Source organism: Nyctereutes procyonoides, unplaced genomic scaffold (genome assembly GCF_905146905.1).
Source record: "Nyctereutes procyonoides isolate TBG_1078 unplaced genomic scaffold, NYPRO_anot_genome, whole genome shotgun sequence".
NCBI classification, from domain to species: domain Eukaryota; kingdom Metazoa; phylum Chordata; class Mammalia; order Carnivora; family Canidae; genus Nyctereutes; species Nyctereutes procyonoides.
Window position 1 is genome coordinate 23,679,474 of NW_026575020.1, and position 17,828 is coordinate 23,697,301.

General features: G+C 40.4%; 1 protein-coding gene across 5 annotated transcripts in view; it reads right to left on the reverse strand.

Moving 5' to 3' along the window:
- Positions 1-17,513, reverse strand: part of NF1 (neurofibromin 1) — a 266,110-nt gene extending 248,597 nt beyond the window's left edge. For 3 of the 5 annotated variants that reach the window (XM_055317038.1, XM_055317045.1, XM_055317029.1), the window contains exon 1: positions 17,258-17,512. In XM_055317038.1, coding sequence (XP_055173013.1) covers positions 17,258-17,317 — 60 coding nt within the window. In that variant the 5' untranslated portion in view covers positions 17,318-17,512. Of the gene's footprint in view, positions 1-17,257 lie in introns of all 5 variants that reach the window. The other 2 variants (XM_055317047.1, XM_055317054.1) reach the window with 1 other exon arrangement.
- Positions 17,514-17,828: the final 315 nt, after the last annotated feature.

Here is a 17,828-nt window from a genome sequence, read left to right on the forward strand (position 1 = left end):
TCTGCCTCTCTCTCTCTCTCTCTCTCTCTCTCTCTCTCTGTCTATCATGAATAAATAAATAAATATTAAAAAGAAAAAAAAAAAGGAATAAGTAAGCCTGAAATGGTAAGCAGGATTGCTTCATAATGGAGAGGTCCTGGGCAAGAAATGAATAGGAGTATGGATGAAAAATCTGAGTAGAAACTGGGTAATAGGTACATGGGGATTCATTTACAATCATCTCTCTACTTTTGTGTATGTTCGAAACTTTTCATAAAAAATTTTTTAAAAAACACACATGCGCACACATTCCGATTAATACTCTTTGACGGGTCAGGGATCCCTAGGTGGCTCAATGGTTTGGCGCCTGCCTTCAGCCCAGGGCGTGATCCTGGAGTCCCAGGATTGAGTCCCACATCAGGCTTCCTGCATGGAGTCTACTTCTCCTCTGTCTGTGTCTCTGCCTCTCTCTCTCTCTCATGAATAAAGAAATAAAATCTTTTAAAAATAATAAATAAATAATAAATAAATACATACATACATACATACATACATAAAGTTCTTTGACAGGTTTACTACACTGGTAATAACATGAATACCAAAAACATAGTGTACCTGATGTTCTGCCTTTTTTAAGCCATTTATTTTTTTTAATCTCACATAGCACCCTCATATACAAGAATACTGAGAAAAAGGATAAAAAATGATATACCTGAGTACTATCATTGTATCATTTATGACAACATAGATGGATCTAAAAGGGTATTAAGCTACATGAAATAAGTCAGACTGACAAATACCATACAATCCCACTTGTATGAGGAATCTAAAAAACAAAACAAATGAACAAACAAAACAGAAAGAGAACAAACTGGGGATTGCCAGAGGGGAGTGGAGTAGGGGGATGGGCAAAACAGGTGAAGGGAATTGAGGTACATACTTTCAGTTACAAAGTAAGTCTTGTGGACGTAAAGTACAGCACAGGGAATATAGTCAATAATATTGTAATAACTATGTAACTAGACTTATAGTGTTCATTTCATAATGTATGTAAATGTCAAATCGATATGTTATACACCTGAAACTAACATAATATTGTATGTCAACTACACTTTAATTAAAATCATAACCTTAAAAATGAACTATTGGGACTTTATCAAGATAAGAAGCACAGCAAAAGATACCCTCAACAAAACTCAAAGACAACCTACAGAATGGGAGAATATATTTGCAAATGACGTATCAGATAAAGGGCTAGTTTCCAAGATCTATAAAGAACTTATTAAACTCAACAGCAGGGCAGCCCCGGTGGCCCAGTGGTTTAGCGCCGCCTGCAGCCCAGGGTGTGATCCTGGGGACCTGGGATCGGGTCCCACATCGGGCTCCTTGCATGCAGCCTGCTTCTCCCTCTGCCTGTGTCTCAGCCTCTCTGTGTCTCTCATGAGTAAATAAATAAAATCTTTAAAATAAATAAATAAACTCAACAGCAAAGAAACAAACAATCCAATCATGAAATGGGCAAAAGACATGAACAGAAATCTCACAGAGGAAGACATAGACAGGGCCAACAAGCACATGAGAAAATACTCCGCATCACTTGCCATCAGAGAAATACAAATCAAAACCACAATGAGATACCACCTCACACCAGTGCGAATGGGGAAAATTAACAAGGCAGGAAACCACAAATGTTGGAGAGGATGTAGAGGAAAGGGGAACCCTCTTGCACTTTTGGTGGAAATGTGAACTGGTACAGCCACTCTGGAAAACTGTGTGGAGGTTCCTCAAAGAGTTAAAAATAGATCTGCCCTACGACCCAGCAATTGCACTGCTGGGGATTTACCCCAAAGATGCAGATGCAACAAAACGCCGGGACACCTGCACCCCGATGTTTCTAGCAGCAATGTCCCCAGGAGCCAAACTGTGGAAGGAGCCTCGGTGTCCATCGAAAGATGAATGGAGGATCCCTGGGTGGCGCAGAGGTTTGGCGCCTGCCTTTGGCCCAGGGCGCGATCCTGGAGACCCGGGATCGAATCCCACATCGGGCTTCCGGTGCATGGAGCCTGCTTCTCCCTCTGCCTGTGTCTCTGCCTCTCTCTCTCTCTCTCTCTCTCTCTCTCTCTCTCTCTCTGTGACTATCATAAATAAATAAAAATTAAAAAAAAAAACTTCTCTTTAAAAAAAAAAAGAAAAAAAAAACTTCAAACTTAAAAAAAAAAAAGATGAATGGATAAAGAAGATGTGGTTTATGTATACAATGGAATATTACTCAGCCATTAGAAACGACAAATACCCACCATTTGCTTCAACGTGGATGGAACTGGAGGGTATTATGCTGAGTGAAGTAAGTCAATCGGAGAAGGACAAACATATGGTCTCATTCATTTGGGGAATATAAAAAATAGTGAGCGGGAATAAAGGGGAAAGGAGAAAAATGAGTGGGAAATATCAGAAAGGGAGACAGAACATGAAAGACTCCTAACTCTGGGAAACGAACTAGGGTGGTGGAAGGGGAGGTGGGCGGGGGGTGGGGGTGACTGGGTGACGGGCACTGAGGTGGGCACTTGACGAGATGAGCACTGAGTGTTATTCTATATGTTGGCAAATTGAACACCAATAAAAAATAAATTTATAAAAAAAAATCATAACCTTGTCATAGTCACCTACCAACTTTCTAGATATTTTCCCTAATCATCAAAACAATTTGGCTCCTGGCTCAGTTTCTCCTCTACCTGAGATCCATCACCTTCCGGGTATCATCCAGGTTAGTGTTACCTGATAATACTGGACTTGCAATTAAATCTGAATTTCAGGGATCCCTGGGTGGTGTAGCGGTTTAGCGCCTGCCTTTGGCCCAGGGCGCGATCCTGGAGACCCGGGATCGAATCCCACATCGGGCTCCCGGTGCATGGAGCCTGCTTCTCCCTCTGCCTGTGTCTCTGCCTCTCTCTCTCTCTGTGACTATCATAAATAAATAAAAATTTAAAAAAAAAATCTGAATTTCAAATAAACATGAGTAATTCTTTTTTTTAGTATAAATATATCCCATCAATACTTGTGAAATACCAGGATCCTTGGGTAGCTCAGCGGGTTGGCACCTGCCTTTGGCCCAGGGCGTGATCCTGGAATCCTGGGATCAAGTCCTGCATGAGGCTCCCCACATGGGGCCTGCTTCTCCCTCTGCCTGTGCCTCTGCCTCTCTCTGCGTCTCTCATGAATAAATAAAATCTTTAAAAAAAAAAATACTTGTGAAATACTTAAACATTTCTCTGTTATTTATTTGAAATTTACATTTCTTTTTTTTAAAGGTCTTATTTATTTATTCATGAGAGACGCAGAGAGAGGCAGAGACACAGGCAGAGGGAGAAGCAGGCTCCTTGCAGGGAGCCCAATGTAGGACTTGATCCTGGTTCCCAGGATCATGCCCTGAGCCAAAGGCAGATGCTCAACTGCTGAGCCACCCAGGCATCCCTACATTTCTTTTTTAAAGATATTTTTCATTTATTTATTTTGGAGGTAGTTAAGCAAAGTTAAGTTAAGGTTGCTTAACTAACCGACTCTTGATTTTGGCTCAGGTCATGATCTCAGGGTTGTGAGATCTAACCTGGCATCAGGCTCCGCACTGCACATGGAGCCTGCTTAGAATTCTCGCTCTCGGGAATCCCTAGGTGGCTTAGAGATTTAGTGCCTGCCTTCCACCCAGGGTGTGATCCTGGAGACCCGGGATCGAGTCCCACGTCGGGCTCCCTGCATGGAGCCTGCTTCTCCCTCTGCCTGTGTCTGTGCCTCTCTCTCTGTGTGTCTCTCATGAATAAATAAAATCTTTAAAAAAAAAAAAAGTCCCACATCAGGCTCCCCATAGGGAGTCTGCTTCTCCTTCTGCCTATGTTTCTGCCTCTCTGTGTCATGAATAAAGAAATAAAATTAAAAAAAAAAAAAAAAGAATTCTCGCTCTCCCTCTCCCTGTCTCTCTTTCTAAAAAAGAAAAGTGAGGGAGAGCATACAAGCACATACAAGCAGGAGGGAGGGTGGAGGGAGAGAACAAGGCAGAGAATCTTAAGCAGGCCCCACGCTGAGCATGGAGCCCAATACAGGGATCATTCTCACCACCCTGAGATCATGATCTGAGCCAAAACCAAGAGTTGGACACTTAACTGACTGAGCCACCCAAGTGCCCCTGAAATTCATATTTAACTGGACATCCTGTTTGCTAAATCTGACGTTAATCCAAGTGACTTCAATATTAAGGTGGACCACCTATCCAACATCTGATCTTTAACCTTCCTTGATCTTAATTCTAGTGACCACCACCAAAATAAAGATATGGTCTCCAAATTCAGCTGAGTCCTTGATAACTGTCCTGTATTGCTAAGTGTCCTTAAACTGCACCCATTCTCATTTATTCCAACAGCTATGATAAATTAAACCCATTCATTCCTTCTCTACCATCTCAGTCTCTAATTCCACTATCTGAATTTAAGATCCCTATTTTCTTCTACATCCTATGGTACTTCATTCCATCATTTCCCTTTATTATATTCTCCAACCTCTCTCACATAAGGATAAGTCTATTTGCCCAAAGCCTTCAAAAGGGAATTTAAACATTTCTGTATGGCATACAAAACCCTGTAAGAGTCACAATCCAGTTTAGGCTTCACTTTCCCTGACAAGCTCTCCATGACTGCCCGGTCTAAATTTGCTCCTCAGGCGTACCTGGCTCCCTCAGTGGGCAGAGCATCTGACTCTTGATCTCAGAGTTGTGAGTTTAGGCCCTACACTGGAGTGTGGAGCCTACTTGATTGATTGATAGAAAAATACAATAAAATAAATGCTCCTGTTACACGCACCCATTGTTCTCTAGGCATCTATCATAATATTTACCCTAATTTTCTTATTGTCTTTCTCCCTTACCAAACTTCAGGTATCTTGAGACCAAGAGCCATATTTTGTCTTTATTATCCTAGCATGTACCACAATGCTCAGCATGCATCACAAATAGTAGGTGCTTAAATGTTTATTGATCAAATACGATAGATAAGGTTCATTTGAGTTTCTAACAATTATAATTTTACTAATGGAATGGGTTACCTTGAGATTTAGTATCCCTGGGTCACCCAGAGGGCAAAATAAAATTGCATATGTTTTAAAATTTGCATATCTATCATAGTATAATAACAGATAAGAAAAGATAAAAGATTTAACCTAATCTCTGGGCAGCGGTGGGGGGGGGGGGGTGGCTCAGTGGGTGGCTCAGTGGTTTAGCACCGCCTTCAGCCCAGAGCCTGATCCTGGAGACCCGTGATCAAGTCCCACATTAGGCTCCCTGCATGGTGCCTGCTTCTCCCTCTGCCTGTGTCTCTGCCTCTCTCAATCTCTCTCTCTCTCTCTGTGTCTCTCATGAATAAATAAAATCTTTTAAAAAAAAATAAAGGTTTAACCTAATCTCTTTAATTGGACTAGTTAAATTATGTGTGGTACAACCACATAACCATCCTTGAAAACTCTAAAATCAATACACCCAACAAGGAGACTGCTCTTGTATACAAGTCATGGTCCACTCTCACCTAGGTGGCTAAAGGCACCGTAACAAGCCCTTATACTTTAGCATTCATTTCATTCAGGTCCTACTTATACATTTACCTTTTAGTGCTAGAAATTGAGATTATAACTTTGTATATTAATATATCCTAGTCATATTTTATCAAGTAATATTTACTTTGTTACTGGTGGTTTTTCTGATTACAAACATGGTCAACAGAGAAAATTTAAAAATTTCTGAAGTATTAAGAAAAATTAAAATTACTCAAAACTTTTAAGTACTGTTAAAGAAAATGTAATCAAATGCGCAAATGTTCACATTATGTTGGTATGTTAAAAGAGCAGATAATAAAACAGCATATCTCAATTTCAATAACCTAACAATAACAGTCGCTAACATTTATTGAGCTCCTTCCATGTGCAAGAAACTGTGCCACATGCTTTACAAGTACTTCCTACTTTAAAATCTCACAACCACCTCTGAGAATTAGGTACTTTTATTGACTCTACAAGTGAAGAAACTGAAGCTTAAAGAAGTTGGCCAAGGGCTAGGAAAGAGTGGAAAAGTGGAGCCCAAGAATTCAAACCCAGACAGCCTGATTTCAGAATTGTCACACTTCATTATATACTCAAATTTTAAATGTGGTTCTCTCTGAGGTGTGGTATTATAAATGACTTTTATTCATTATGTGTGCCTGTAATTTGCTGTATTTCTACAATGAACAAGAATTACTACTGTATTTTTTTAAAATAAATGTCAAAAAAAAATAAATAAAATAAAATAAAATAAAATAAAATAAATGTCCAAATAGAAGTTAGTCAATTATCTGCCAAGGCTATTGCAGAAGTGGATTTAAATAATTTCAGGTTATATTCTAAGGATCTGTGACTAACCAATCAGTAATAAGAATGGTATCTTTAGTCAGAAGACTGGCTCTAAAAAATAAAAATAAATCCATTTTAAGAATTATAAGACTTTCAGACTGTCAGAACCTATTTCTCCCATCTTACAAATAATGAAACAACTCAGAATTTAGATTTACGTATCACAAGGCAGTTGAGTCAGGGCAGAAACCAAAGCACAGGTCTTCATTGTGCTTTGTTGCCAACACTTGACCAAAAAACAAAACCGCCTACTTCTTCCATTCTCTACTTGCAAGTTCAGTCATCAGAGGCCAAAAACTGAAACATAAAAGGAAATACAAATGCTTCTCCCACCTCCCTGACCTCCAGTCCATTACCCAAAAGGAAGACCTGCCTGGAGTTATAAAAGAAAAATACTTTCCCAGCCCTGAGCTAAGAACAAAGTTAAAAGGATACTCCAAAAATCTAGATGGTTTGAGAGATGTTGTGGGGGGAGAGGGAGATAAAAAAATTGATATAGCAAGTAAAAAAAGAAAAGAAAAACAAATATCTAGGAATAGAATAAAGTACTCAAATACTACCAAAGTTTAAAGAGTTGCCGCAAAATTAATCAAATCCTTAATGGAATGTTCTTAGAGCAAAAAAATCAATTTTACAAAACTGGAAAATAAAATGCCAAGATAAAAAAAAAATCAAATAAATAATCTCAAATTTATAATTGTACATTGTCAGTATTCTAACAAATTCTATTCTCTCCTTCAGAATTCAACTCTCCTCACCTAAGAATCTGCAGTGAGTATAATGCAATATTATAAAACTAAATAAAGGGGAACAATTTTGGGACACGTCTACTCTTGACTTTTGGCACAGGTCATGATCTCAGAGTTGTTAGATCGAGCCCAGCATCAGGCTCAGAATTCAGCATGAAGTCAGTCTGCTTGTCCCTCTTCCTCTGCTCACCACCCCCCATGCTTTTTTGCATGCACACACTCTCTAATAAATAAATAAATAAATAAATCTTTAAAAAATGGGAGAGGAGACAATTTTAAAACTTCTAACAGTCAAAGAAGCTTTGATATGGTGAAAAGAAGAATGATAAATAATGGGCACCTGGGTGGTTCAGTGGTTGAGCTTCTTGCCTTTGATTCAGGTCGTGATCCTGGGGTCCTAGGATCGAGTCCCACACCAGGTTCCCCATAGGGAGTCTGCTTCTCCCTCTGCCTATGTCTCTATCTCTCTCTCTGTGTCTCTCAAAAATAAAATATTTTAAAATGATAAAAATAAATCTTTTAAAAATGATAAATAATAAAATCAAAGATAACAATGTTTAAAATGTATATCTAGTTATGTCCAACACATGACCAGATGTTAAAAGATTTCCAGATATGCTCATGTGAATGTAAAAGGTAAAATGTTAACAACTCATCTTTGAGTGAAGAAGCAATAATACATTCCTCACTTTACATATTTGTGCTGTTAAAAAATTTACACCTCCTTTGTAAAGCTCTATTTATTGAAAAGTTACTGCTCTAAGGATTAACACCCACACTCTAGTTTAAACTCAATTAATTACATGTCATAGGATTGTGAACAAGTTGCTCTGCATCTCTAGTTTTATTTTTCCTCATGCAGAGTAATAATAATATAATACCAAACTATATAATAATCCTCAAACTACAAAGATGGTATAGAAAAAACACTGCGCAAAAAAAAAAAGAAAAAATACTGCGCAGGATGAAGATCACAGTAATACATTTTTATGACTATTTACAGCTTCCTTTCATGTAAAAGATTCACACCTAAGACACTGAACAAGCCCATGATATGAGTAGGCAGGTATTATACCCATTTTACAGAAGGAAACATAAAAACATAAAAATCTGAAGTTCAGTGAAGTGACAGGTCCAAGGCCACCCTGAAAGCTGTACCGTAAAAAGTTTTTTTTTTTTTAATACCTAGTTTACTGCCATCACAAATCTGAGGTGGTTGTTTTTTCATGCCTAAATTATTATGAAGACTACCCAAGGAAAGCTGTCAACAATTAAAGTGAAAAGGGTCACTTGAGATTATTATAAGTGGTAATAGCCTACAAGGTCACTACCTGGGTATAAAACTATGATTAAAGATAAGTTAGGCTGGGACACCTGGGTGAATCAGTGGTTGAGTGTCTGCCTTAGGCTCAGGGCATTATCCCCAAGTCCTGGGATCTAGTTGAGCATCAGGCTCCTGCTGGGGAGCCTGCTTCTCCCTCTGCCTATGTCTCTGCCTCTCTCTGTGTCTTTCATGAATAAATAAATAAAATCTGGGGTAGCCCCGGTGGCGCAGCGGTTTAGCGCCACCTGCAGCCCAGGGCGTGATCCTGGAGACCCTGGATTGAGTTCCACGTCGGGCTCTCTGCATGGAGCCTGCTTCTCCCTCTGCCTGTGTCTCTGCCTCTCTCTCTCTCTGTCTCTATGAGTAAATAAATAAAATCTTTTAAATAAATTAATTAATTAATCTTTTAAAAAAAGGGTAAAAAAATCTTTAAAATATATTTCTAAAAGTCCTGCTATTTACTCAATTAACTTCATGCCTCTTGCACTAGATATACTACCCTGCTTCAGGGACATGAAGTGAAGAGGGAAAGGATTTCAGCAGTACAAGTTCTCTGAAATTCAATAGGATAGACACTCAAAAGCTATAGCTTATAGACTGTAAGTGGCAACCATAAACCAAACTAAAAGACAGCCAACCTGTGGTTTAAAGAAAATAGGCAATCTGAAGTTTGCACCTCAAAGTATTGCTACTGCAAAGTAATTAGTGCCATTTATAGTAAAAAATATGTAGGGCATCCCGGGTGGCTCAGCAGTTTAGCGCCGCCTTCGGCTAGGGTGTGATCGTGGAGACCTGGGATCGAGTTCCACGTCGGGCTCCCTGCATGGAGCCTGCTTTCTCCCTCTGTCTGTGTCTGTGCCTCTCTCTCTCTCTCTCTCTCTCTCTCTCTCTCTCTCTCTGTGTGTGTGTGTGTGTGTGTCTCTCATGAATAAACAAATAAAATCTTTAAAAAAAATATGTAAAGGTTTAAAGAATAATTCCAATTCCTCATAATAATAGGATGGGATTCCATATTAGCTTGGGGCTTTGTCTCAACAGAAGCTCTTTTGATGATAAAGTCAATGGCTCAAAAGTTGCTCTCAGAGAACTAAAGAATGTAAATATAAATATATATATATATGTATATATATATATATATATACATATATATATATATATCAATGGCATAGGACATTTGAAGTGGTCAGATAGGCAGTCTACTGCATGCACCTTGAGAGACTTTAATGAGGGCACTACCAATTCCAGTTATTTATATTCTATACTGTTAAAATTTTCTTCAGCATTACCTCTCAGAGTGCTCTGTTTACTGAGGCTCTGGCACCTAATACAATACAGAATTTTACAGATTGCTGAAACCTTAAATTCAGTCACTACAACATAAAACACCTTAACTTTGCTATTCTTAATAGTGAAAGGGAATACAAGGGAAGGGAGAAGAAATGTGTGGGAAATATCAGAAAGGGACACAGAACATAAAGACTCCTAACACTGGGAAACGAACTAGGGGTGGTGGAGGGGGAGGAGGGCGGGGGGTGGGGGTGAATGGGTGACGGGCACTGAGGGGGACACTTGACAGGATGAGCACTGGGTGTTATTCTGTATGTTGGTAAACTGAACACCAATAAAAATTAATTTATTAAAAAAAAAAACTTTTCTATTCTTTAAGGTCAAAACAAACTCCCATCTTTCCCTCTTCACCTGCAGAAAATGGAGTATTGTAAGAAAAGCCAATGCTTTTATAAATACAAGTCAATCCTCTGCAAAAAAGAGCTTAAGATGCCCATATTCTACTTCAATATTGATTCTAAGCCTTTTAACAGTTTAAGCTAACCACAAACCTCCCCTTCTATTTCTTCTATGGAATATTCTCCTCCTTAAACTTTCTTTAAAAAAAAAAAAAAAACCACAAGCCTTCTTCTACCTCTTGTCCCTTGTCTGATATACATACATAACCTCCATATGAAGAATATACTGGAGCTGAAGGAACACATCTGCAAAACACATGTTTTGTTAGTTAATACACTGCTCACCCTTAGAAGCATTTTGTTAAAATGCAACAAAACAGAGTCTATATAGAGCCCCAAAACACCAAATTTGAAGACTAAAACAAAAATGCCCCATTGTAGTCTGAGTAATCCAAAGAAAAAAGATGTAAGAATAAGGCACTATAATATTGCAACAGATCACTAACCTTTTCTCTAAGGACAAAATTCTCCATGCTAAAGACATCAAAAAATAAGAATAAAAATAGGAGGAAGCAGATATAAGAACCTAATTTCCTATTGTTCAAAATGTCAAAAGTGTAGGAATAGGGGGCGCCTAGGTGGCTCAGTGGTTGAGCATCTGCCTTCAGCTCAGGTTGCAATCCCAGAGTCCCGAGATGGAGCCCTGTGTCAGACTCCCTGCTCAAATAAATAAATAAAATCTTTTTTTTTAAACAGTGTAGGAATATTTAAAATCAAATGTAACAATATTGCTGGCTAAATTCACACTATCTTATGACAGCTTTTATATTAAATGTCCCAAACTTGAGGTGCCATATATTTGCTACAAATTAAATGATAAAGCAAGAAAAATCAATTGTAGACATCCATGTTATACTACATAAGGATGCACTCAGTACGTGTCAATGAATGCTACACTAAGGCATGTATATCATCAGCCAAGGTACGTTTGGGGGGGGGGGGGAATATCCAGAGACCAATCTCCCTTATTTAGTGAAAACACAATAGTCAATAAGCTGTAAAGACAATGTGTAAATCTTACATTTAAATACTTTCAGATTTTTCAAAGCGCTTTGCATTCATTATCCTAGCAGACTACTGCAAAACATTTCCTTATGTAGAGACTTACCACTAAAAGTAAGTGACAAATCCAAGACCACAAAGGTAGTTTTAATCAGATCTGAAACTTGATTCAAAAAATATGTTAGCTCTGTGGGAAGAAATATAAATAGGCAGAAGTTCCTCAAAGCTATCTCTCTTAAAAAAAAAAAAAAAACTTCGTGGTTAAAATATCATTTAACTTATAAGATCTAGGTTATTATAAACACTACATTAAAATTCACTTATTTCCATTTAAAAGCCAAAATCACCACTCCCTTTAGCCAATCAACCTTTTTTTTTTTTTTTGGCCAATCAATCTTTCAACCAGGAATCATATATAAAACATTCCATTAATGACATACTATATGTTCCTAACTATGCTGGACCTTGGAGTCACTTTATGAGAATTCTAACAGAGACTTCTTGCTTTTTAGAAAGTTTACACTCTATTTGACAAAAAGAGAAGAGCAAATATTAAGCTGTGTTCAACCAACCCTCCTGAGGGGAGAAACCCCAGGTGACAAGCGCACCAAGAAGTGAGACAGCAATGAGTTTAATCCGGAAAGACCTCATGGGGAAAATGAAGCTTGAGCTGCACATTGAAGGACAGACAGGAATTTTAAAAGCACAAAGGAGGAACGAAAGCATGCAGGCAAGGGCTGCCGTCAACAAAAGCTGAGAGGCAGGAATAAGCATGATGTATACAGAAGAGTGAGCCAACCTGTCTGGGACATAGGTACATGCTGAGGCATAATGAGAAATAGTTTGGTAAATTAAGTGGAGTCAGCTCCCAATGGACTGTTATGGCATGGGAGAGGCTGTTAAAATATTAAAATCATTGAATATTTAAACTAGATAGAGAACCTTAGAGATTTTCTAGTTGATTCTTTTCCGATAGATGAGGAAAATCTATCCAGAGAGACCTAATGGCTAGCATAAAGATAGAAGTAGTAAATAGAAAAATAAAACTCAGACTCCAGTCAGGAACCCCAGTTCAGTAATAGGCAGCATAGTATGACAGAGAAAGCAAATCTGTTCAAGGATCAATGAGCACATCAATATATAAGGATCTGCAAGCATACACACTGTGTATGGTATTTCAGAAGTAATAGAGTACTATAGAATACTACCGCTGAGAAAAACCACTATGTTTTGCCAGAAGGAATCACTTTCAAGAAAGCAACAATCCAAAAGGAAAGCAGTGGCAGAAGCTAGTTTTCAGCTATAAAGGAACTGGGTGGATAAACAGTAGAGGCAGCAGGTATCTGGCAACAAAAAGAAAAAAAGAATGATCCACTGAGAGAAAGCTACAGGACCAAGTAAATGTTTGAGAAAAGAAATCTTAGTAAGTTTGAAAGCAAAAAGGAAGGCACTCACATAAAGAAAAATTAAGTAAGATGCTAGACAAGGTAGGAGGAATGAGGGAGCACAGAGAACTAATTGAGGACCCGTGGAAAGAAATTTTTTTAAAAAATACAAGTTCCAGGGGTGCCTAGGTGGGACTCAGTCAGTTAAATATCTGCCTTTGGTCATGATCCTGGGGTCCTGGGATTGAACTCCACATAGGCTTCTTGCCCAGCAGAGATCCTGTTTCTCCTGCTCTCTCTGCCCCTTCCCCCACCATTCGTGCTCTTTCTCAAGCTCGAATAAATAAAATCTTAAAAAATAATAACTAAAAATGAGTTCCAGAATAAAGAACAAGCCTTTTTTTTCCTCACCAAAAGAGTGTTCATATTCAACTACTTTTAAGGCCCTATAAAAATGACAGAACAAGGCTAGGCTAGGAGATTTTTTTCTTAATCCAAAACAGCTTCAAAGTTTTATAAATCTATTTAGCCATTAACATGTGGTTTATAACCCCAAAGATACTTGCCAATCATTTTTTTAAACAGAACATGAGAGGGGCAGCAGGAGGGGCAGGACAGGGAGAGAGAGAATCTTCAAGCAGACTCCCAATGAATATGGAACCAGACATGGGGCTCAATCCCAGGACCCTGAGATAATGACCTGAGCCAAAATCAAGAGTCAGAGCTTAACTGACTAGGCCACCCAGGCATCCCTTGCCGATCATTTTATACTGCATGCATTTTTTTTAAGATTTTATTTATTTATTCATGAGAGACAGAGAAAGAGAGAGGCAGAGACATAGGTAGAGAGAGAAGCAGGCTCAATGCAAGACTCAATCCCAAGACCCCAGGATCACAACCTGAACTGAAGCAGATACTCAATCACTAAGCCACCCAGAGGCCCTTACTGCATGCATTTTATACCACATATTCAAAGGACATTCCAATTAGCATTCAGTGTACAGTAACTAATATGCTATCAAAAGTCAGACTTTATTCTCTAATATGTTCTTCAAAATGGGAGGAGGTGTTATATACTCTTTTAACTTGATCAGGCATGGAAAATGCTTAAATGAATGTATTTATGATAAATCATTTGGAGATACTTTTTCAATTTCCTAAGGAAAAAAAAAAAAAACTTCAAATAACCACAGCTTTCTTGTATGCCCTTTCAGAAACAAAGTTCTACTGGGGTGCCTGGGTGGCTCATTCAGTTGAGTGTCTGACTCTTGATTTCAGCTCAGGAAATGATCTCAGGGTGATAAGAACAAGCCCCGAGTCAGGCTCCACACTCAGCAGCCAGTCTGCTTGAGATTCTCTCCCTCTCCTCTGTCCCCTCCCCAGCTCTCATTTGCTCTCTCAAAAAATAAATAAGTAAATCTTAAAAAGAGAGCAAGTGAGAGAAACAAAGTCCCACAGAACTGGTGGGGCACACAGAGCTAGGTGGGGCATGTAAAAAGGTTTTCTCTAATTCATTAAGAAACCTAATAGGCCACAATTTAGAGTTACACACCTAAATTTGCCAACTTCAATTTAGAAACTTACTATTCAGCATCATAAAGGTAGGTTAAGGAGAAGCAGATCTAACTAATACATTCATTCAGCTTTCTGGCCTTCCACCTTTTCAACTGCCATCTCCCTAATCCAGGAGATAATTATTTTTTAAATTGGTAAGAATTATTCACCTTAGGCCATAAATACTACATTTAGGTGCAATACTAGCAGGTTACAGCAATTTCACTTTACTCACTTGGAAATAAGGATTAAAAATCAAAACATCAAGATGGAATATTACCGCTTCTTTTAACTGGGTCTACACTTCTTTTAACTGGGTCTACAGCATCAAGTTGCCAAGCAATACCCATCAGAGTACAAAACATTATCGGTAGTAGCTTGCAATGCATTTCTGCTTTAATCACCATAAATATTAGAAGGCCAACCAAAACATCAATTCAGTCATAAACAGTTGTTATTTTAGACTTGCACATGCTTTCTGGCTCAACATACACGTGTCTTAGCTGTAATAAAAAGCATCCTGAATCCCTCTAGACCCAGTGAAACAAAGTATAGAAAATATATCCAAAATTTAAAACTTTAAAAATAGCTAAAACATTTAAGACTCTTATACAAATACCCCTCACTACACGTAGAGTTTTTCCCCTCAACATAAATGTAAACTCTTCCCTCTTAACTATACTTAATGGGTTATTAAAACAAATTCTATGAGATACTTTCCAGAAAAAAATATCCTGATTTGCGCAGCAGGATACGTTTCATACTGAGGATCTTGTTATTAGGTCTGCCATATGACCTTGGAAAGTCATTTAATATTTCTGTGCCTCAGTTTTCTCACTTTCCAACCTCGAGCTAAACTCTAATTTGAATCTAACATTTATTACTTCAATAGTAAGTTAAGGTATATAGATAAGTACCTTATATTAAACAGTGAAAACCCTTATACTTTTGTATTGCAAAGTCAGGGGGCTCTAACCTTGTAAGAGAAATATGTGAGGAATAATTTGCCCTATCTTTCTCTTAATTACAACATAAGGAATATATTTTTTCAAAAATGCTTCCGTTTAAAACTCTAATGTTCTTAATTTTTAACAGAGGGTGGCAAGTTTGATCCCACAATATTCATAACAAGGCAAACAATAAGGCCTGAGGTCTTTTAACACTTGAGACAAAAAGAAGGAAATATTTACTTGTGTTACTGGGCATATAATCAACATCATTCTTCTTTCAAAATTTAGAAGACTATCTTTTTTGTACATGGCAGATAATAAGCCTAGAGATCAACAGGTTAGAAGAAATAAAGTTCAAAATTAACTGGGGGAAAAAAAATATTCAATAAAAAAAATCAGAGAATAGCAATGGTGTAACTCCTTCAAATTCCTGCATCCAGATTATGCTGTCCACAAGCTTCAGCTTTGGGGTTCTCACATGTGCCTTTTAAATTCTTTTTCAAGATTACACAGAGAAAGTCTTTTCCATCAAGTTTTTAATCTAATGCCCTATCAATAACACAAGCCAATATATGCAGTAACATTTTACTTCCTCAGATTAGTAGTACACTTGGCTTAGATGCCTTTTGGTCTGGAAACAGAAGGATGGGCGTAACAACTCCTGCACAGTTGTGTAATTCTATTTTATCTATGTCTTTTCTTCTCCAATTTCTTTTTAATCCTGCTCTCTATTCCCAAATATCTTTCAGGTAGGTCAGAAACACTATGACTCCTGTAAGGAAATGTTTGTGGATCCGATAAAAGTGGAGCCCTCCTCCCTGCTCCATTCAGCTCCCACGATTGTATCCAGTAAACAAAATTGATTGATTCAATCTTAAACAGTTCCTCATCACAGGAAGCCCAAGGGTAGAGCTGCAGCTGCAAAAAGCATCCCTTTAAGCCATCCCCAACAACCTACAACAACACAAACTAATTCCCACTGACAAAAGGCTTCGTGTGCATTCATTCTGATCCGCCCCAGGATTCAGTGTGTGAAGCTCAGGCAATAAAAAGGCACCTCCCCAAGCTATGAAACTTTTTTTTTCCCACCCCAAATATTCTCAATGAAAGTTCTCTTGTCAACCAAGAGGTGAGAGTTGAAAACAACAACAAAATACTAGGAGAATTATTGGTTCCTGGACCACATCCCAGCTGTCCTTGCTCTCTGTTGTCAGGGACTCAAATGCAGTTTCCCACTTTTCCTTTCACCCTTCTCCCTTCACTCCCCAAGATTCTCACTCAAGAGAGCCATATTTACATTCTCAGACCGCTGGCAAAATAAAGGGGAAGACTGCAATTATCAAGGAAGGAAAAAAAAAGGGGGGGGGAGATATCTCGGAAGCAAAAGGGAAACGAGAACCACGGTTTCTACTACAACGGCAAAGTAAACGCCAGTCTGGTCTCATCAGGATATGGTGGGGGGGGGGGACGCCCATACGGGGTACCAAAAAGATGTGCGGTGTGCACTTGGAGCTCTCGGAGTAGGCAGAGACAGGGGAGCAGAAAGTAAGAAGACCTGTGCTTTCCCTGCTCTCCTCTACTCTTCCCCGTCCAAGAGAGGAAGCTGAAGGAACTGGGGGAGGGGCGGGATGTTATCGTTCTCCTCCGGGGGGTATACAAGGCAAGCCTGGGGGTTCCTTCCGTTACTCACCCCCACTTCGGAGGTCCACTGAGGTAAGGAGAACCCCTAAACGTTACCATCTCCGTTCAAAAAAAAAAAAAAAGTAAGGGGGAGGAATGATTAAATCCAGATGGAGAGCCCCTGAAAGCGCCCCCAGGTCACTCATCCTCATTAGCAAGCGGAAGGGCTGGGAAAAAGGGGATGGAGGGTCGGAGGGTCGGAGGGGTGGTCAGGGAAAAGGCCCCACCCCCCGACTTCGGAGGGAAGGGGAGTCCGAGCTACCAGCCGTCCCCTCCTTCCCGCACCTCCCCCCGAGGCCACCCCCTCCGGTTCCCCCCTTCCCTTCCCTTCCCTTCCCTTCCCTTCCTCCCGAGCCCCAGGCAGCCGCGGGGGAGGCGGCTGCTCCTTCCTCCCCTCACCCACCCCGCCCCCACCCCACCCCCACCCCGCTCCGCTCCCACCTCCCGCCCGCCACGGGCCCGTTACCTGCTCGTCGAAGCGGCTGACCACGGCCTGGACCCATTCCACCGGCCTGTGCGCGGCCATGTCCTCCCCGCGGCCGGGGGGCGGCGGAGGGACCGGCCGGCCGGCGCCCAGGGCCGGGAAGAGGGCGGGGAGCGGGGGCCGAGGTGAGGGCAGAGGCGAGGAGAGGGTCTGAGCAGTGCGGGCTCCCGACGTTCCCACGGGGGTGGGGATGGGGGGCCTGCGCCCAGCCGGGAGGGGGACTGGGGAGGGGGGCGTTGGCGAGGAGGCAGGGGGAAGGGGGGCGGGGGAGGGGGACCCGGGGAGGGGAGGGGGCCTCTTGGTCGCTCTCCCCACTAGCGCCGTCTCCCCACAGCCATCACAGTCCGAGACGCCGCCATGACACCCCACCGGAAGTGGGATCCTTTCCACGGCCCGGGGAGAGGGAGAGCGAGCGAGCTAGAGATTGAGAGCGCGGCTGGGAAAGGGGAGGGGGAAGCGAGAGGGAAGGGGGCCTGCCGCGCATGCGCCCGCGCCGGCCGGTTTCATTAATGAAAAAGCGAGTCCTCCTGGAGGTGACGTCACCTAACTCCTC